This window comes from Anopheles funestus, chromosome 3RL (genome assembly GCF_943734845.2).
Source record: "Anopheles funestus chromosome 3RL, idAnoFuneDA-416_04, whole genome shotgun sequence".
NCBI lineage: Eukaryota > Metazoa > Arthropoda > Insecta > Diptera > Culicidae > Anopheles > Anopheles funestus.
In genome coordinates this window covers 55,625,881-55,647,635 of record NC_064599.1, presented here as the reverse complement: position 1 = coordinate 55,647,635, position 21,755 = coordinate 55,625,881, and the positions used below count along the sequence as shown (strand labels likewise).

General features: G+C 40.4%; 2 protein-coding genes across 5 annotated transcripts in view; one reads left to right on the top strand and one right to left on the bottom strand.

Moving 5' to 3' along the window:
• Positions 1-93: 93 nt before the first annotated feature.
• The window catches only part of LOC125770206 (lissencephaly-1 homolog), a 47,371-nt gene continuing 25,709 nt past the window's right edge, over positions 94-21,755 (bottom strand). For all 4 annotated transcript variants that reach the window (XM_049439582.1, XM_049439584.1, XM_049439585.1 and 1 more), the window contains exons 2-7: positions 19,657-20,473; positions 4,628-5,085; positions 4,217-4,530; positions 3,992-4,147; positions 3,705-3,900; positions 94-3,642 (exon numbers count right to left, since the gene is read on the bottom strand). In XM_049439582.1, coding sequence (XP_049295539.1) covers positions 3,569-3,642; positions 3,705-3,900; positions 3,992-4,147; positions 4,217-4,530; positions 4,628-5,085; positions 19,657-19,694 — 1,236 coding nt within the window. In that variant the 5' untranslated portion in view covers positions 19,695-20,473 and the 3' untranslated portion in view covers positions 94-3,568. The remainder of the gene's footprint in view (positions 3,643-3,704; positions 3,901-3,991; positions 4,148-4,216; positions 4,531-4,627; positions 5,086-19,656; positions 20,474-21,755) is intronic.
• On the top strand, positions 10,521-16,444 carry LOC125770302 (elongation of very long chain fatty acids protein AAEL008004-like). The gene is made up of 6 exons (XM_049439711.1): positions 10,521-12,206; positions 14,880-15,070; positions 15,148-15,228; positions 15,317-15,479; positions 15,560-15,696; positions 15,786-16,444. The coding sequence occupies exons 1-6, from the start codon at positions 12,065-12,067 to the stop codon at positions 16,032-16,034; spliced, it is 963 nt and encodes a 320-aa protein (XP_049295668.1). The 5' UTR covers positions 10,521-12,064; the 3' UTR covers positions 16,035-16,444.

Genomic DNA, 21,755 nt, shown 5'->3' with positions numbered 1-21,755 from the left:
TGTATCGTTTTCGAGTTCGACCGAAATAATCTTCTGCACAGAAAGGTTCTGCAATCTAGAATTCAGCGGCACGGTTATGAAAAAAGGAGGAAGGAATAATAAAACTTTAAATATATTTGCACTCTCTTCTCGTGGTTCACTGTCAATGTTTTCCATAATATATATTTTTGTTTCTTCAAAATTATAATCCCGTTTCGTTCACTTCCATATCGCATAGGTTTAGCTTTTGCTGTTGTTGTTTTTATACCTTCTTTAAGAATATTATTACAGAACTGCGTAGCCCTTGACTTGCCCTGCGGGCACATAGTGACCATTCCGTCGCTAACCGTCCTCACATTGTCCCGGTCTCATTTCGTCGTAGTAGATTTAAATTTTATTTACCATGAAGGAAATAAAATCAAATCACGCTCCTGTTGCCCACGCGGAAGCGAGCAATCGGAGCATCGACGAGTTCCTATCCTTATCATCATCATGCATGCATGCTTCCTTTTTTGTTTTGATGGAACACATTCATTTCACACGTAAATGTATCTCGCAATTTTTCTTTTAATCCGATACGGCGGCTAGGGACCATTTCGTTTTCGGTACCGGTGTTATGTTCTTCCGCAATGCTGATATTGAGCGTGGGTAAGCATTCTTCATTCATTGACCATACTTTATGCCCCGCCAGTAACACCGTATATCCAGCCACACACAGTTCCGTCAAGGGTTTCGTTTTTGTTTTAGAATGCGTTTAACACTATATTGTTGCCGTTGCCATCTAGAAGTAGTTTGCAACGCGTAGCCATATTCGTAGCAATTATAATAGGTAATCATAATAATAGTAGTATTAGCAGTTGTAATTATGTTTCTTCGTTTGCAGCAATCCCTTGCAATTTTCTTATCTCACTGAAACGCGCGTTTTGATGTTTTGTTTTACGCTTTCCATTGCTATATTGAGGGCATTAGAAATAGATTTAATAATTTAAATAGTATGAAACAAGTCGCACACTCTCACGCTTTTCCGCATTACATTTCTCCTGCTGATGCCGACGATTCGTTGATCTTCTAGAGCAAAGCCGTTATCGTTTCTTTTTGCAACGGTTGAAGTTACATAGGTTGATTTTGTTTTCATTTCCACGTACTTCTACCATTACCAACACGCCACACACATTGCTTTCCGTCACTTTCTAACTCCAGTTTGCCTGCTCAAGTTGATCATCATTGTTTGTCACACCGGCCACACACACGACACTACCACGATTAATTGGACATCTTTAAAAGGAAAATGTACCAACATCTCGGCATTTCTGCCTCTATCTCCAATGATCCATTTCACCCTTTTAAGGTAATGCGACGTAGCTGGTGCGCAAGCAGGTTTCTGCGTATTTACGCGTGTGCTTTAACAATATTTACAATATGGACTGTGTACATAAAATAGTAACCGTGTAAGTTTCCCATCGATCAAAACAAAGGTTTCGTGAAAACCCTTCGTCTTTACTGGTTCTACAGAGGACAGTGCGTGTAAAACACGCTCTAAAACTACTAACCCGACTGGAGCATGATCTGTATAGCTCATTCTAAAACAATCTTATCCAACTTTCCTATTCGCACTATGTACAAACAGCTTTCGACAAAACAAAGCCAATTTTACAGAATCACAAACGACTGTAACAAATACCCGGCACGTGACGGTGTCAAGGTATTGAACTTCAATTTTTCCTTTCTTTTCCCGAGTCCAACAATGTTTCGATCAGTTCGGATGATGGCAGTAAAACTGAACGTGAAATGGCAGAACAAGTAACCAAAAAACTGAATCGAAACAGAAGCGAAATAAAACACCCACATGTTTATATGCATTCGGTTTCTTTTCGTACGAAAGAAGCCTTTTTCTTATTATTCTGATGCACAATTGTAGAACAATATTCAGTAAGGGTAAGTATCTGCAATTAAAAGTTGAGGCTTGCAAATATACTTTAATCTGCATCTATTGTTAGGATTAACACTCGTTAACCCGTTGGCGAGAGACAAGCGCACAGAAGAAATGTATTAACAATCTGTTCAACACGCTACAGGTGTTGTGTTGAAGTGAAAACAGTGTTGTTAGCCACTAAAACAGGCATCACCTTAGTAAAGTGATCGTTTCAACCCTCGAAGATAAAGAGCACTGAAGCGATTATTGCAGCGATTTGGACAAAGCTGGAAAGCACATTAGCATTTCATCAGGAGTTAATCCCCCAAAAACAGTTCCATTTGTAACGCGACGAGATACAACTCCGGAGCAGTTGGAGAAGAAATGACAAGGAAGCATGGATGCGCGGTCGGCTTTTCGGCTTGTGTTTTCGTGCGACCCTCTGATCGGACGGGCCCTACTGTGAGGTGGCACTTATTCCAATTTGACTTAGCGTGCTGTTGCATACGCTGCTGCGCCTTACATCAACGTCGAACTACCATTAATCCGTTTGCACGTTTGTCTGCGCTTCAAACCGTCTGCGCAATCGACACTCCTCGACGCTTACCTATGTCCCAATTTTGCGTTCGATTATTCTCCAACCAGACCATTAAATCGTAAGTATATTGTTAATAATAATATTTTCCTTCACATATAATTCCTTGCACTGTTTGCTAATGCTTGCCAATTACCTCCTCTGTATCTTTCCTGCTACTCCATTGCCATTTGCCTCTGTTCCATGTGAATAAGTTGACATCTTCTCATCGCTTTAAGCATTGACTTTGTTAATTCTGCCCTTTGTTTAATCAAACCCTTCACTCTATGTGCTCATTTACTGGGTTTTTCGGGATAAAACCTTCATTGCAATGACAATATTCCCATTCCTTTTTCGTTCGTTAATGACTTTCCATTTCTAGAAATGTGTATTTTGCTCTAATAATTATTTTGTAATGAATTGTGGTTTTGCATTTTATTTGGATGTGGTGTCGTGTGTATCATCTACGAGTGTATTATTTGCTTTAGCAATTTTAATATTACTTTTCTTGTGTACGAATTCTGAATGAACTCTGAAACAGAATGGGAAAAGAAGCTCACTATAGCCTACAGGAGGAGTTGAATGCCGCTTCTATGTAAAGGGTTTTGCTAACGAGCGTTATTAGTATTATCGTATCGCCTGCTATTATTCATTGGATCGAGTAAATGAGTAAAATAAAACAAACCGTTCACTAATAACGAACTAAAACTTCTTTTCAATCACGCTCTCTTGTCTGCTCCCTCTCCTTCTTGGTTTTTGTTTGTCTCTTCATCGCAATAATTTGACACCAGCTGCATCAGAGGACAAATATGAAGAAATACGAACCATTGCATACGCATCCATAATAATCCGCTCGAAAAGGAAAAAGTAGCAACGACAATGATGATGCTGTATGTTGCAGTCCGCGGCTTTGTATACGGCAAACATCCTATAATCCACCGTCCGCGTATGTGTGATGGCTGTTTAATTTGCTTTGCTTTGTCGAAGAGCGAACATAAAAAAAGCGCCAATGAGTCGAAACGGACCCAAAAAACAAGCTGCCAACATGGTGGTGGCGTACAGGAGAGTGTATGGATAGTTGGGGGGGAGCCCTGGGATTTGACTTAGCGACACTCCCAAACTTTAACCGTCGTGTCCACGCTGCCGGATATGACGTAAGGATGAGACTTATGCATATCTGCAAAAGAAAACAATCAAAAATCAAATCAATCTTATTTGTGATACGATCAAATGACTTACCCAAAGATGTACAGAAATGTGAGTGCGCGTAGAGCGTTTTCATGCAACGCTTGTTGCGTAGATCCCAAATGCGTAGCGTTTTGTCGTCGCTAGCGGAAATCATGTATTTGCCACCGGGGTGAAACACGATACCACGCACCCAATTGTCGTGGCCGGCCAGCGTAAACAGGCACAGCCCGGAGCTGACGTCCCAAATCTGCGAACGATGCCATACATACGAAGCGATACTTAAAGCCGTTCTATAAAGCATCTAAGAGTATCAAACAAACAAAGAAACAAAAACTCACCCTGATCGTTTTGTCTCGTGATCCCGATGCCAGGAATGGACCTTGATGTGCACCTTTCTTGTTGTCTGCTCCGGCTGCCTCGTTTATAGCCGCTGCTGCCGATTCCGGTGCCCAGGCAATGCATTCTACAGTATTCTCGTGCTCCCGCAGCTCAGCCTGATTAGGATAGAAGTAATTCGCATTAAAAACAAATCCCTTTTTCAACATTGATGCATTTCATCATACTTTGCATTCCTTGGAGTTTGTCTGCCAAACCCGAACCGAGTGATCATTCGAGCAGGAGGCCATCAGCGATCCATCGACGTTCACCCGTACCATGCGTACCCATTCCCGGTGTCCCGTGAACGTCTTGACGCAGTAGCCACTGGCCACCTCCCACATCTTGATCGTTTTGTCACGTGATGCTGAAAGAAGGAAATCGCCCGCCGGCACGAACGAAACCGATGACACATTGTGATCGTGACCGTGCATTGTCTTGACGCACTCGTATGTCTGCTGGAAATCCCACAGTTTGATCGACAGATCCGAGCTACAGGAGGCTAAAATAAAGAGTGAGAGAGGGAGCAAAAATAAGTAAATTTGGACACAATTTTGCTCCTTGTGCAGCGCGTTCCACTACCGTCATTTGCCACTTACCGAGCAGCTTCCCTTGTGAATCGAATGCCAGATCCTGTACCGAGTCCGTATGACCCTTGAGCGTACGTTCATATTCACCCGTTTCGAAGTCCCACACCTTGATCGTGGCGTCCTCCGATGCCGATACCATCATGCTGAAGACGGGATGGAACACAACCCGCGTTACCGTGGCCCGATGTCCGGCGAGTGCGAACTTTTCCGGCGGGCGCGGTATCCAATCGCTTGGCGTACGTTTTGCTTTCGTCGGTGCGCCCTCGATCACCTCCTTCTCCGCCTCGGACAGCTTCGCTTCCAGCTCCATCACTTTCTTTTGCAGCCGGATGACGGAGGTCCACTTTTTCTCCAGCAGCCCACCGTACTTGCGCTCTATCTCGTTCGGCATGTCCGCCTCCTTCCGGAAGGCTTCCAAGGCGTCTGTGTATCCATTGCTTCCCAGGTAATCGGCAATCGCTTGGTTACTGTAAATAGGCGGAACAAGTCAAGCAAAAGAAACGATCAATTGATTTGTTTTTTCAACTAAAATTGATGCATATTTAAATGTTCGAATATTCAATAACACGTAGCATTTAAAAAAAAAACATGTCTCAAAACCTTCAAACATCTATCAAACGATCCTTCTATAGGATTATCACTCGATTAACATTTGGAATAGATATCCACAGCCTGTTAAAATAACCTTAAACTATGGTAGTTCCATAAAGAGCAGTTTCAAACAGAAACATCTTCTAGACAACGCCCATCACATACGAATCACGAAGCTTAAGCGGAAGACCAAATGGAACGATCGTTACCTCTGCGGCAGTAGTTTTCCTTCACTCCAACTGTAACTTAAACGATCTGCCGTGTTTTGAACGAACTTCATAACAAAATAACCATACCATCCACGATTAATCATTTTCTCATTCGGATCAAACAAGAAGGAAGGTGACGCATCGACGTGATCGTGCATCTTCCAATACGACGTCTAACACAAGCTCTATTCTTCTGCCCGTATTCATGTTCTCTTGTTCGCTTCCTCGAATCTTACTAGAAGGTTTAATCACAATATAAACTTGATACAAGTCATGCTTCGTTACCTTTGAACGATGGTTTTCCATCAACCAATCGCTGCGGTCGGTTGTCTAATACAATAATTTTAATCACAAACCACCAACGAGCAGCCGGGCTTTCGACACTGATCACAGAGAAGGTCAATCACTTCCGCGCGCGCTAGGGGCGCTTCCTAATTTAGCACTATTCATTCCCTTCCATCTTCTAAAATCTCGACCAGTCTAGCACTCGTATAAACAAAAAACCCTTGATCAATAGCTTCTCGATGTAGCTAAAACAACTCACTCTGCCCAAAAGTTTTTAATTTCAATATCAACACAACACATTTTCATTCCAAAAATTAACACATGCGAAGGACACGCGTGCCTTAAAAATCCCATTAAGACCTGCCTATTCTAAATAGAAATTAAAAACATGTTTTAGATCTTACTTCTCTACATAGAAGTCGCCTTCATGACCTTACGCTTTTTTTGTCGGAGAATTCCGCGGTTCACTGGTAAGTCCGCGTAGACAATCGAGCCGTTCAGAAGTCAATCTCCGAAACTAAAGCGATCGCATTTTGCCAATGTTTACATTTCGTTAACTGACCCATACAGATGCGAACCTTTAGATAATGAAAAAGTGAGCGGAAAATTGAAAATCGACACATACAGACGAACACGAACAATTTTCAACCGGCAATGTTGTCCCTTCGGAAGTCCAATGTTGCTGTTGATTAACGATCAAACTGTCAGACGATGATGAAATGTTCTACCAAACGTTTATCTTTGCATCGATCGCATTTTGATTGATTGTTCGAGGTTTGCATCATGGGTTTTTTTTTCAATCATTGCTGCATTGCACCAATTTTGCTAGAACCGTTCTATCGCTATCTTTGACACCTGTACCAAACGAGCGATCGTACAAGGTGGTCTAATCTGCTACAGATCTCCATTGCGATCAGCTGTGTTGCACACCAATTGTGCATCAATTTCCGCTAACCATATATCATCATCGTGCGATTTCTCATCAGCTCAGCCAAATGCCTCAGTTTTGAAAGCCTATCTCTTGAATGGTATACTGGAGCTACACGCCAAAAACCAAAGGAGAACGGAAACGATAGAAGCGCTAATGCTTACAGCGGCTAAACTGTGCACAGACGAGCTACCGAACATAATGGCACATTAGTCACTCACCGAACCGCGCCAAAAGTCGCTCGGAGGCCGGCATCGGTTGTCTAACGGTGCAGCAGCAGCAGCAGCAGCAACAGCAAGAAGCGATCACTTTACGGATCAATTCCGACCTCAGGACATGCTAGATTGGCGACGCCATCGTCAGCAGATATAAACGCCTTTTTGTCTCACGCCTCATTGCAACCGAGAGGCAAATTATAAACGCCGGCCTTCTACTGGCAAATTTCCGATCCGCCCTAGTAGCCAGAGTGCCGATTCTCGCCATAACCCTATTGCCACGGTCGATAGGTTTACCCCACGGGCAGATCGATCCAATAATAAGTGACCGTAACAAAACAAAAAAAATGGCTTCAAGTATCTTGCCCTTCGATTGCATCTCGAGATGAAGATTGAATATCCCAACAGCAATTCCCAAAATCGATCATCACACTTCCTCCGTCAAAAACCCATCTAACGCTTTACTCACGATATGGATGTCTGTAATCTATCATCCTTTCTTATGTTTTGCTTCCTTTAAGTGTTCAGATCTCGCAATCTTAACAGAACGGAACGGACTTTAATCTGGTTCGTAGAATACAATTCTCCACGGTGATCCATCCGCCGAATGTTGATAACTGCGTCATACAAAGCACCTGCATCGCCAAGAGTTGTTAGCCTTTATTACATGAGGTTTCCTTCTTGTTAGCTTCAGTTGGTAAATCACTGACGATGATGCAGTGTAAAATTACGGATAATGCTCATTGAAGTGCAACGAATCCGCCAAGTCGGCCGAATGCATCACCTGCAGCCACGGTGGCGACTCACCAAATCATCAAGCCGAAAAGCCTCACAACGACGGCTTAAATTATTTAAAACAGCATCATCAATCGTCTTAGGGCAGGGCACCGATCATCTATCCGATGGCTGGGGTGATCGTTAACGGTGTATCGCCGTTAGGAGATCTTTCGAAAGTGATCTAACACGGCTACGCCCACCATTTCACGCACCTCATGAAGGGTGGCCATACAGTCGGCGAACCTTAAGTCATCGGTTAAAGCAAACCGCGCGAGTAGGGTAGCGGTATGTTCGTATCGAACTGCGTTGCGTAGGGCAGCAATCTCTGCTGCACACGTGCGGTAGATCATTCGGTTCGATCGCGACATAATCACACACCGATACGGTAAATTCGCCAGAATTATCACAGATCATTGAACCGCCAATGGGTTGGCAGCAGGTCGACCTTGGCGGGGTAAGATTCCTCTCGTAGAAGTACTCCCTTCCAGCAGGCATTACCAGCAGCAGCTTCACCGCGATTAGTTGACATTAAGCTAGAGGTAGCATTACACTAACGTTTGCAACGGATTATAAACCAGGCGTGTCAAATTAACGTTACCATGTGTTTTTATTCTAATTTTTCAATCTATTAAACTTGCTAGTTTGAATGCAATTTTATGTAAAAGCAAGTATGCAATATTTTTAGTTATAATTTAAATTTGTTAAAAAAAAGTATTTATGGTATCAAAAAATGTCTCTAATTTTCAAACAAAATTCTTTACCTACGTATATTGAAATTTAACAAAGAAATTATAAAATTTAATTTAAAAAATTATTTAAAAAAAATGAATGGCTAGGTAAATTAAAATTACTTAATCCGGTAACTCGTATTTTTTTGAAAATATTCTTTACTTCTTTTATCAACAATTAAATATTCACACTAACGAGTAGCATATTACATTTCACTTCCTATGGCTTCATGACGCTTCAGACATCCCTGCATCGAAGTGAAGGTTTCTTGTAACGTTTCCTTCCATATGACACCTTCCATCGTTACCCACCCCAGTAGCTCCCCCGAGTTGCATGCAGATTGCAAAACTTTTCCGCGGTTTGTACGATCGGACCTTGTTGTCGCTGCGTTCGCACGAAACGATTAAGGCGCGTACACAGTAAACCTCTCACCAAACCCTCGTGCATCGAGGCACGGGAATGCAGCAACTGGCATCAAGAACCGGTCACGAAAAAATTAGAATTGAGCTATCCGTTCGACCGACCTGGTGAACTTCTGGTACCGCCGAAACCCACGGCGACAGACAGAGAACTTGAGAGTTCGCGAAAAACAAACAAGTTTTTCACCGTTGACCGACAAAAGTACGTCGACGACACTGTGTAGCGACGGTACTGCTGTGCGTTCGCTTTACGCCATCAACATACGTGATTGAACCGAAAGAACTCGGTGGGGAATGCACCACCATGCAACATAATTGAGAATCGCTCATTTTTTTTGCGATGCAAGCCTTCACAGCACTCCGTCATAAAAGCTTCTGCGTTTTTCGCATCGCTATTTCGCTCCAGAAAAGAAACTAAAGCTCGGCGTACCGGGCAAGATTGAGCGATTGCTGCTACACTAACTGATTGGCTAATTACTCCTCCTAAATGGTTGTTTCCTTCCTATGTGCAGCTGCGTATGAAGTGTGTGGCGAAATTAAACGCACGCTCTAAGATAAGGGAAAACCACTCAGTCAAACACGGATCATTTTGCACTAAACATATGTCGTTGAACTGTAATGAAGAAAAACACCGAACAACCTGTATGTTGCAGCAATCGAAAACCTTCCTTAAGAGATGGCGGAAAAAAAGGGTTTGGGCTTTTTGGTGAGTATAAGGTAGGGAAGCTAAACTTTTCAAGTGGTCAAATTGTCCTGCTTGCTTACAACCGCCCCAAAAGCGGGTGGTGAGGAAGTACCCAGATAGAACCAGAATCCACTTAAGAGGTGGGATTATTTGCCATATACATTCACAGTGCCTTTGCCACTGAAGGGGAGTGTTGCAATCGATGGACTGTGGCCCCATACCAAACAACAACTAGGGTAGGAATTCTGCGATGTCATTCGGTGAAGCAATCGTTCTTGAAAAATTTACTCCCTCCTCGCGTGTGATTACTGCGCTAAGGAAGGCGACCCAGTCACGGAAAAAACGATGTGACCGAGTTCATTAGATAAATAAAACTATTTCTTAATGTTGAGTTACGAAACTAATTTTAATTCAAATCTGCTAAGTATGGTCATTATGAAAGATGCAAATAACAAGCAAATGCTTAGTAAAGTAATATAACTTTTCCCACGTAAATTAAATCTGATAGATTTAATATTAAATTAAATTAATACTTTTAGAAATTTAAAAAAAATAAACAATCTATCAATTAAAAAAAATAATTTTAATAACAATTTGTGGGTTTGTACAATAATTTTCTTTTTTGTAAATAATAAATAAAAAGAGTAAATTACTAATAATAATAGCAAATAAAAATTAATGAAAACAAATGTCAGAATGATTACAAGAAGAAATGACAAATTAAACGAAAGACTTAAAGCGACGAACCCTCCACATAGGTGACATTTAAAACGAGATTGAATTTTTTACTTAGTCGAAGGTTTGATTTTACCACCGATTCTCGTCGTAGGTTTCCACCACACACCGATTGACATCTTGGATCGTCTTTGGTTGCCGATTGCAACAGCCCAATACCGACTTCTGGCGGGAAGGAAAAACCGCGCCAACTCCATGCGGACGATCTTGAAAACCCACAGCAGCACATCAACGCTACGGCACGCTGGGCTTCTGGCGTGCGGTAGCCATCGCGAAAAGGAACAGGTTAAACTACTGCCTATCGCGGAGTTATGCTACTGCTGCGCCCCCCGCCCGAACGTAACCCCAACGAATCGAGATCGTTCTATTCGATGCACTCTATCGGTGAGTGCAACTTGCACTCCAAAACAGCATCCAAATCCAGACATTAGCCAGTAGGGCGAAGGAGGTAAACCACGTCTAATGCTTTTTTTGTTGCTGCTGTTGTTCGTGTTCGCGCTACCGTTGCAATCGTTGGTGCGCGTGTTCAAGGACACGGTTCGTGCAGTGTGCGCCCGTGAGCCTCGCTTTCCTTTGATGCGAGAACGTGCAGATGTACCATCGCACTCTGTCCCCGTTAACACTATATTCGTCACCATTGCTGCTACTAAAAACGTGTGCGCATTCTACCAAATCCCTTCCCTTGCAAAACGGATTTAATCCGTCACATCGATGAAGGAAGTTTTTGATTGCGTGGGGGATACTAAACCGCGTGGGGAGAGGGGGCGCATATACTTCCTTCTGTTTATACTAGTAAACTAGTGAACAATATTAAAAGAACAAAACCAAAACCATTTATTTATGCGTTCGATGAGCAGCTCACTAGCGTAAACCACCCGAATAAGAGGACGATCTTTCGCTCTCGCTCGCTCTTGATTTTTCGCTTCGGAGGATATCAACCGATCGTTCGACAGATCAAACGCACCACCACTTTACGGAGGAAACTCGGTAGCTGTTTCGGAGTGGGAAAAACCGTGCCATACGTAAACACAGACAGCAAAAGCGATCGTCCTTGGACGTTTAGAAGGAAAAAAGACTATCACACCAGCAGTGCTCGGCACACATGCCGTCCTTCTTTCGCTCGTTCGCAGTTTACCGAAATGTTTCTGCAATGATTTTTGCAAATAAAAAAAAAACAACTCTAAGAACTACCACACACAACATGTAGGCGAATGCCCGAGGGGTGGGAAATAGATCCGCCGTACGCGTAGGTCTGCATTTTTTTCCTTCTTCAAAGGGTTGATGTTATTTTCCGATACCAACGAGCTCACTCCATTCGGAAAATGTCCAAACGTTGGCAGTCCTGCGACAGCATCTCGACGGCACGGGCAGGTTAATTCAGTTCAGTGGATTGTTTCGCTCGGGAGGTTAGAGATGTAAATCTGGAACACACCTGACTAGAACCATCACTGCGCGCAACGCAAAGTACAGTGAATATTGTTGTTTTGTTTTTATCCGAGAATTTAACAGAATTCTTCAAATCCCTTGGAAAACTCGTGCAGATGTAAATCTATCAGTGTGTGTATATGAATGAGTATAACGTTCTAAAGCAAAAAGATCGTTAGAAGAAGACGTATAATTGCATACGGAAAACTGTGTCAAACTAGAACTGGTTGATGATGCATCTGACCCAGATGCGGCACTAGTGACCGAGTGAAACGAAAAACTCCATACAAAGTGTTTGTTTAACTATAAAGTGCATGTTTACGAGAAATACAAGTTTATGGTTTAATTAGTGCGGATTTTCGATATTCTTTAAACAATAGCTACAGTGCGGTGAATTTATTCTCCCCAAAGTTATCACTGACCAGTAACATTGTTCTCACCCTCAAAAATGGATGTAAGGGATAACTTTACCGACTTTACCCTAGCGTCGAACTACATCATGCAGCTGGCGATCGACGAATATCAGGCGGATCGCAACTGGACGCGACTGATCGACCGATACTGGAATCTTGTGGAGGACCTGATTGGAGGTAATAAAGTCATAAAAAATGCTCCAAGATAGCTAAACAAGAATTTGATAGCATATGTGCATGTCTGATAGTAAAATGATGTTTGCTTAGGTTTTTTTTATATATTTTTTTCGGTTATAAAACCGTTGTCGATCTTGACCTGCCTTGTCTGTCACTTTTAAACACTCTTCTTTTTTATAAGAACAGGCAAGGAAGTTGAGCCTAAATTTGAGCTAAATTTGAAAAAACACATCGCGAATGTTTTTGATTTATTTGTATATTTGTTTTTAAACAAATGTTTCAATTTCAAGATAGCAAAGATTACTCCAAAGATCTCAACCTCGGGATCATTTTTAGCTATAATTTGTGCTTAATTTTGTACTAGAACTACCAAGCGTTTTAAGCGTTTTTCGTTCGTGGTTTATTTTGAAATAATTTCGAAGAGTTGGAATATATTTTATTGTTTATTGGAGATCATACTATAGAATATAAAGTGTAAAATTCATGATTCAACTACCTTAGGATTGTTTAACCAAAAAAAATAATGTGATGAAAATGAAGCGTTCCAGTCAAATTCACTGGTCCGGTAGTTCTAGTGTTAATAACTAAATGTTAAGATAATTTCTGCCATTGGAACGGCTGGCCAGTACAGATGAGAATCAATCCGTAATACGCAGAATACTCCAATTTCATACTCCAAATTCATACTCCAAATTCATATGATTTTTTTTTTTATTTCGATAAGGAAATATCGAGAAATAACAAATCATTATATCACTAATCATCATTAATAACTCATAATTTTCACTTTTTACCTAAACGGAAAATTGTTTACTATTTATTAGACATTTCGAATGACTTTAATAACAAGAAAAAAGTGCTAACCTTAACCGCTGATCTCAATCAATGTCATACCTTTTGCAAACATACATGAGCTTCAGGTCTTTGCCACTTCTGCGCGTAAAGCGATGGTGCCGTTTAATGTATTATGTTCATTCCTTCTTAATGATCGCCTCCGGCAGAAGAAGGCAGGAATGTTAGACATCGTTTATGCTCATATTGTCCTCCTACGGCATAAAACGATAACCAGTACCGTTTGCCTCCGAGGTAATCAGTTCAACTTCATGGTAAAGGCCACATCAATCGACAATGCTTTCGCCAAGTTCAAGTGTGTGATGTGCTGCGGTCATTTACATAGGATACCCTCCTATGATCCATCCCAAAACCACCTTGCTGCGATCAACCGTGAGCTTGACCTAATTGTAGAGAGAATTAACAACCCTCTGCTACTGTATGCCATGATACAGATTTTGAAGAAATCAACAAGATTTATGTATTTTCACGAGGATAATAACTAATTGCCCTTCTTCGTCGTGGTGGGATCTACAACTCATATATCTTGGTTAGCACTCCGTCTCCACAAAGCCTAAGGTTGTCCAATGTACATAAAGGAAGGAGATAAAAGCTCCACATCTATCATGTCGGGGAGGTTGCGAAAGTATTGCATGATCTTGGTATCATTTTTCTTTAGGTCGATAAACTTGACCACTGTTGAGCTTTCGTTGTCTGCGCGAGATTGATGTTAATATTCAAAGTCATGTGTGGGGAATGACATCAGTCAACATGAACCGACCGCTAGTTGTGATGTGGTTAAAGAGGTTTTTTTTAAAGTTCCGTCACCAAATTGTTTGTATTTCATGGTTTTTTTTTATGTAATGCCATTGCCTAACTTTCGCAACAGGGTTACACCTCGAGGTTATAATGTTTACTAGTGTACTTATTTATACGGGAAAACATATTATTGTACACTGAACGGTGCAACATTTCATCTGCTGTAAACAAACGCAATAAATCAAGGTCATGTTTAACCAAATCACTAACACCTTGACGAATTGTTGTGATTAACTTTCGAGCATGCTTTTGCCTACCAATACCTGACAGATTTGTTACAAATTTTTAACGATGTTATGTTTTTGTACTAATAAAAAAATGGATTTGGATAATTATTACCATCGGAAGAGAATAACCCTTTTACGACAAGATTAATTAAACGTTCTCTTTAATTAGTCAGCAGCGAGACGCTATTCAAAGAAAAACCATAAATTAAACGCAGAATTATCCTATCATAAAGCACAAATCGATTCGATCTGGACTATGAATAAACAGTCACCTCCTGTCCGAGGTAACACACCTGAAACAACCGTTGTTAAACAGATATTTGTGAACAGGCATGAAAGCTACGGTTATTGATGAACTTGATCAATTAAGCTAAGAACTGTTAGTTGTCTACAAAGAATTGTAACCTTCAAATAAAAAAAAACACATCGTAGATCATCATAAACATCTTTCAAAAAAAACCGTCTACCCTAACCGAATTATTATTAGCTACCGAAGTCGGACGCATTCCGCCTTAATCATTCATTTCCATGATTTGCATCGAGACTGCACTCTAAACAATGCGATCCATCTGGTTCGGAAAGCGATTAATTTGAAGTTTTTATGATTCTAAAGACATTCACTTTAACAAACAAGCGTGCCAGAGAAAGAGAACGAAAAAAAGAGTGTGAAATTAACAATGCAAGGCAGCACGTTTATTGCACAACGTTATCATCACCTAAAAAATGCTTATTTTCAAACTTGACTCCAAAAAAAAATAATTTTACAACTTTTTCATCACATAACAAAAAAAAACAGATCCGCGCGCAAAACAGCTCCCATTCATGGACAATCCACTGCCGACGCTTGGGATGGTGCTGACCTATCTCGTCTGGGTGTTGATTATTGGACCGACATACATGCGCGACCGGAAACCGATGCAGCTAACAAACACACTCTTCTACTACAACCTCGGACAGGTCCTGCTGAGTGCCTACATGTTTTACGAGGTAAGCCCTTTGCTTCCAGTATTAGCACAGTTTTTGGATTACATTTTTAATTTTTAATGACTCCCTTGCTTCTGCAGCATCTGATGGCGGGCTGGGCCCGGGGATACAGTTTGACATGCCAACCGGTCGATTACAGTGACGATCATCTTTCGCGCCGGGTGAGGACTTGAATTAAAATTTTGAATTTCTTTTACAAAAAAAAAATTCCACATAAAATACTAACTTATCTACTTATTCGTCCAACAGATGTTTAACCTGTGCTACATCTACTACCTCTCAAAGTTGTCCGAGTTTGCGGATACGGTGTTCTTTGTGCTGCGCAAGAAAAAGTCACAAATTTCCTACCTTCATCTTTATCATCATTCGCTCACCCCAATCGAGGCTTGGATTCTGACCAAGTTCCTCGCAGGTATGCATCAAGACACTGAGTAGCGGGATAAGTAATCTTCAACACATTCCTTATCTTGATATTTCACCTTTTCTTAACAGGTGGTAATACAACACTTCCCAACATTATCAACAACTTTGTCCACACGTTGATGTATCTGTACTATATGCTGTCGGCGATGGGACCACGCTATCAGAAGTATCTGTTTTGGAAGCAGTTTTTGACCGAAATACAGATTGTGAGTATCTGTTCATTCCACTTGTAAGCCTAATGCTGCTAGGGAAGCAAACTTTAAAATTATTTCTTCATGTTTCTTTGTTTTTTTAGGCCCAATTTATCATATGCATCGGGCATGCGATCAACGCACTGGTTACGGACTGCGCCTACCCGAAGTTTATCACCTTTTTGTTACTTTGCAACGCTAGCATATTCTTTGTGCTGTTTATGAATTTCTATCTGGAAAATTACCGAAAACAGGCCACTGTGAAGGCGGTGCAAGAAGCGACAGCTCTAACAACTACTGAACAGCACCAAATCGTATCCGTAGCAAACGAATCGTCCAAGAAGCAACAATGACTTTCCCTATTCAAAAGACTGAATACGAAGGGATATCAAGTGATTTTTGTAAATAGCATTACCTATCTGTTGAGCGAATAATTGTGATAAGAACTTCTAAGGGATGGTTGAAAGAAAACAAAACACCTCTGTCAAATGTAATAGATTGATTTACCTAAATTTTTTACTAACACTGAATAATTTTACCAACAAAAAATATGTCATCAAAAATAATTCACATCATCCGTTAACAAAGTGAAAGGTTTGAATCATTCAATTGTAAATAGTTTTAAAATGTGTGTGAAGATTCAAACACGATTATTGAAACCGTTATTCAACAATCAAAACCTACATAGCAATAGAAAGCAAATCGTTGTTTTAATAAATAAAAAATAAGAAAAGTATAAAAAAAGAAGATAATTAATTTATCATAGCAATATCATAGCAATCATAGCATAATTTTTCATAGCAAAGGCCCAGAATTGCCGACAATAATTTCATCAAACAATCTAATTTAGCACTAAACCTAATCGAGACCTTGATGCAATGACCTCCATTATTGTGTGTGAAAATAGTTCAAGATTAATTCAAACGAGTCTACAGTGAAGCGACTTTTACATTTTAATTGTTTCCCTTATTTGATATCACACTTGGATGTTGAACATTTTCCATGATTAGTTTTTTTTCTCATCATCACGTACCAAGATTATCACGAGTACCCTTTTAATGATAGTAATGATCGCAATGACGTCATTACACGAAGCGTTCATGATATTGATCACAAATGCGAAAAAGTGATAGAAAATGTATCTCACACACAAAAAAAAAAATTACTGTATCGATATGGATGAGAATATTTCTACATTAAATAAATATAATAATTAGTAAGTCAAATGCTGATTAATTGCGGTATATAATCACAAAATCAATACGTTTTTCATGCGTTTTCAATTAAACCACTGCTGCATTCTTTACAAGCCAAAAAACCATCCATCCGCGTTACGCGATATTAACGTAACGCTAGTAACACTTCGTTCGCAACCTCACAACTAGATGGCGCTGGCACCATTCCATTGATCGATGTCAACTAAGCCTATTTAGCAACGCAATGAAAAAGAACGTACGAACGACTCCGTGAGTGTAGTAACTTTTTCTACTTTTTTAACATCAAAACATTAAGCATTAGCAATCAATTTTAATCCCGCTTCTGCTAACGAACAACATTTTTAATTCGTTGTCTACAGAGTAGAGCAGGGCATGAGCTCTACCCGCCATTGTCCAAATATTTTGAAATCTATTATCGCTATCACATAACGCTTTTTGTGTCATTTTTGTGTTACTTTCGTAAATTGTCGTTTGGATGTGTTTGTGCTAGACAATATTAGTACAAAAACGGCGATTAGTCACGCTGAAGGAAGTAACCGATAGAGTACGTCTGTCGTCATCGACCATGTGAATAGTAAACCTACTATCGCTCGAATGCACACAATTCATACGTGCTGGAAATGGACAAAGCAGTACGGACTGCAGAAATGGTATCAAGACCTTTAGCTAATATGTATTTCCTTTACCACTTTGAATGAATATTTTACTTTTTTTAGTTCATTAAGCTAGAAAAACACACTGGTGGTTTAAAAAACGAGTTAATGTTTAAATTAAGAAAATATTTTTTTAACATACTACAGACATGACATGTAAACAAGAAACTAACTAAGGCTAAAATGTTAAATATGTAAATTCAAAACACGAATACAAAATCTTCATTTATCTAAACAAAACTTCCGTTTTATGCTCTTTTCACGCATAACAAATGACTATCTGCTGCCAATTATCACGCTAAATTTCTAGTCTCAAATTCAAGCTAAATCGAATCAGCCAACGTGCGGACGATCAAAGACCGTTTTTTTAATTCCGATCACCGGATGACACTTTTCTCCTACTGAATAGATGCGAAAACGACGGTGGCAAGCATAGATTTCTCACTCGGATACCTTTTTCTATCAAGCCAATCGATTTTATTTGTTGAATTGGGGAACGTCGTTTGCCTCCTTTAGTTGGAAATCCGTTCGTATGTATGGACGTACAACGAAGAAGAAAATATCTCAACACCTAAAACATGCACGTGGCGCATATAGACACACCGAAAAATTCCAACATTTCGTAACACGCAATAAGGAGGTCTGTTGTCGAGCTGCCGACACGAACAGAGACCAGTAGCCATAAAAAGACCACTGCCAACGGGTGGGAAGGAAGTCGACGACGTCTTTCTCGCCCATTTCTATTCGAAATGGGTGGATTTATAGAAAAAATCGACGACGGGTCGCTGCTTCCAAACAAACAACAAAAATGCCCCATCTTCCGTGGGTTTGCGTTCGGAACGAATAGAGCTCTTCCTATTGCCATTTGATTCGAGTTGTTGCATCTCAAAGGTGAGATGTGAATGTTGTTGAAGATCACTGGCCCGAAGAGTAGACGGACGACACACACTAACGGCGTCTTGTGTCCACTAAGCTTCTACTTCCGTTTGGTTTTAGCTTATCTTATTCAGCTATGTATTTTTAACAGCCAACGCGAACATAAATAAAGTACAAGAGAGCCGAAAGAAAAGAGGAATTGACAACGTAACGATGTGAAAAGCAAAACGATAATCAAACGATTGATCGAACAGTAAATATGGACGTGTGCATTCTTAGTACATGTTAGCGAATGAATGCATTCCTTTGTTTTAACCCAAGACTCGCTTCTATATTCTCTATTTTTGTACATACGCTAACTCTTATTAGCCCAAAATTAGTAAACGTTTTAGGTAGCTCCAGTTTTTGTTTAAATCAAAAATACTTATTTAACATAAAGAAGAAATATAGCGACAAATATGGGCAAAATCACTTCAACTCAAAATTTCTCAAGCAGAAACACATCAGCTTAATGTCTGAAAAAAAAATCAAATGCAAAAATAAATACCAGCTAATTGAACGACCATTTTAAAAGAGCAGCCAGTTTGTGGAGTCATAAAAATAAATCATAAAATTTTCTTTAACGAATTTTTATAAATCAAAATAATACTCACGACTCGAACCGAAAGGAACGAAGAGTAAAAAGAAAAACGAACAACTTATTGCCTAAAAGAAGTCGATTAAATCCATCTGAAAATTAGTACTTCCTTCCTGAGTGCCTGCCTGCTTTACACCAATCTTTAACACTTCCCTTCGCCGAAAGCTAAAAGTGGGCCTCTAGCACCGTAGGTATGTTGTTGCTCCAAAATATAGGTGAAAGTGAAGCACATACACAACACATAACATAAAAATAACTCCCCCATCAATCGCCCGGTGAGACCATTATTTTCCTGACACACTTCTCCATCGTACCGGCGTTGTGATCGGCCCAGGGATGGAGTAAAAGCCTGTTCGATCTCGAACGCGGTTGATTTGAGGAGTCATTAAGCAGAGTTCTCGCACCATACACACAAGCGGTTTGAGCGTTTTGAGGACAGTAGCACTATTTTAAGAACGTTTATATTCCAGCGGAACAAATGCCATGTCCAAACACTTACGCTACGGTTTTCTTTTCCTACAGATTCATGCTGCAATATATACGCCCTAGAAAATAGAGGAGCAAAATAAAAAATCCTATTGCTAGAACTTACAGCTCCTCGCGCTGCCGTTGTGACAACACCATTTTCATGTTTTGATCTGCTGGTAAATGGTTATAAAAAACGTTCTCCTCCTGCTGTTCCGTACTGTCGCCGTTATCTTCCCGCTGTCGATACGGTATCCTTTTACGGTTCGGCTGAATTGCTCCTTCCGCCACCGATTGATCCGTCGTGGAAACGGTTCAACAGACACTTCACCCCTAAAGTGAAGGACACGATCCTCTACACTCACTTTCACACAACCAGAGCCGATTACGCCACACACGAACCAGTGAGGGAGAGAAACAACAGCGAGCGATCGATTTTATACGTTAAATTCAATTAACTTTTCGCTTTCGATCACTGCTTTTGCACTTTCACTAGGTATAACTCGATCAATTTCGCTCAAAATTTCGCTTCCTTGCTTTACACCTTTTGCACGGTTAGTTTACACCTTATTACGAGTATGGCGGCCTCTTTTTGTAAATCTGCCGCTTCACGTAAAATTGCACTAGGGTCGTAAATATATCTTCCTTTTTTTCCTGACTCGTACGTATTAATATCTTTTTCGCTTTTTTTGTTTGTTGTTGCTTTAAGTCGTCGATTTGTCGTTAGTCGTTAGTTGCAGGTTTGATAGCTTCCGTTTCGGAACTTATCAGCACCGAGAGAACACTGTCAAACGCTCAGAGTCCTCTGGAATGGCACCGACGTTTCGTTTGTGACGTCTTTTGCCGTTATGATTCCGAAAGAAATTATATTTCCCACCGGAACTAGACTATGTAGCGCTATCGTCGTCGTCTCACTTGCGGTATGTTTTGTGCTGTTGAATCATCTAAAACGAAAGGAAAAACAGAGAGAAGCTATTAGCATTATCGCGTCTATAAAACATGATATAAGTACAATAATGAAAATGTATTCTAATTGATTTTTTTTTACAAAAGCTTTAAGAATCCTTATAAAGGGAATGGTTTGACTTTGCGCTTGACATCGGATATCGACCACACTACTCCCGTCTGCAAAGCGGACAGACAGCTTTGACGTTCAATGGCAGAAATAAAAAAACAACCAGCAGCTTTCTACCAGTAGCCGATCAAAACAAAACAATAAAAAAAACTTTACACACAACAAAAAAACAGTCTACCAAACACTGTAAACCTTCACTGTGAAGAAACGTTTAGCACAATGTCACCTGAACATATGCAACGTTTTCAGTGAAGTTACTCGTTTCAATAAATCCGCTGAACCATTTACCACCTTTGGGGTTGGGTTTTATTTTTCACGCATATACACGTGAGCAATGGTTTTATGTCGCTACTCTTCCGTAGCTACCGGAGTGAGGGATGTGCGGTTTTCAGAAAGGTACACCAGCTGCACGCACCAGAGCTAGTGTTACATTTCAAACCACTAAGTCACGTTTCTTTAACCGTCTTAACACAGAGCAGAAGCTACCCGGGAGCACCAACTTCTAGCGTTGTACTTCCACACGTTTTTCGATAATTATAATCAATTTGTAATAAACCTCATAAAGTTGTGTCTCATGTCTATCGAAATGGCCACTATTAAAACTCCGAATAGAAAAAAAAACAATTTACAGTTCAGCAAACGAACACACCAGCACACCGAAAACGATTGAATAAGTTTGATATTAAATCAACGATAAAAAAACTTCCTTGTGCGGGCGGTATAAACAAAGAAGGGATGACCATCAATGCCACGAATGGATTAATTTATGCAACACCGTTTATCGTGCGCTGCTTATTCGGCGTTTGATGATGTTGCTGTGGCCTTGCGGTCACGTTTACTTAGCGCTGAATTAAATCCACATGAACATCCCTAAGCCCTAGGAAGCTAGAAGTTGGTTTGTTTATCGTTCTTTGTCTTCAAATTTTATTTCTTTCATCACGCACAGTAAATGGCTCTCTTCCGGAAAAGGCCCTTTTTCTTCTCTGTCGCGACACAATTTTTGGCCATTTTTTTTAAAGGGATACTAACACGAAGCCCAGAATAAATTACCAAATTTACGAACAAAAGCTTTCGTCAGTACGAACAACGACCCGCAGCTAAAATGTAAAGCACAAACCACTATCGAATGTCTGGAGATTACATTTATTGTA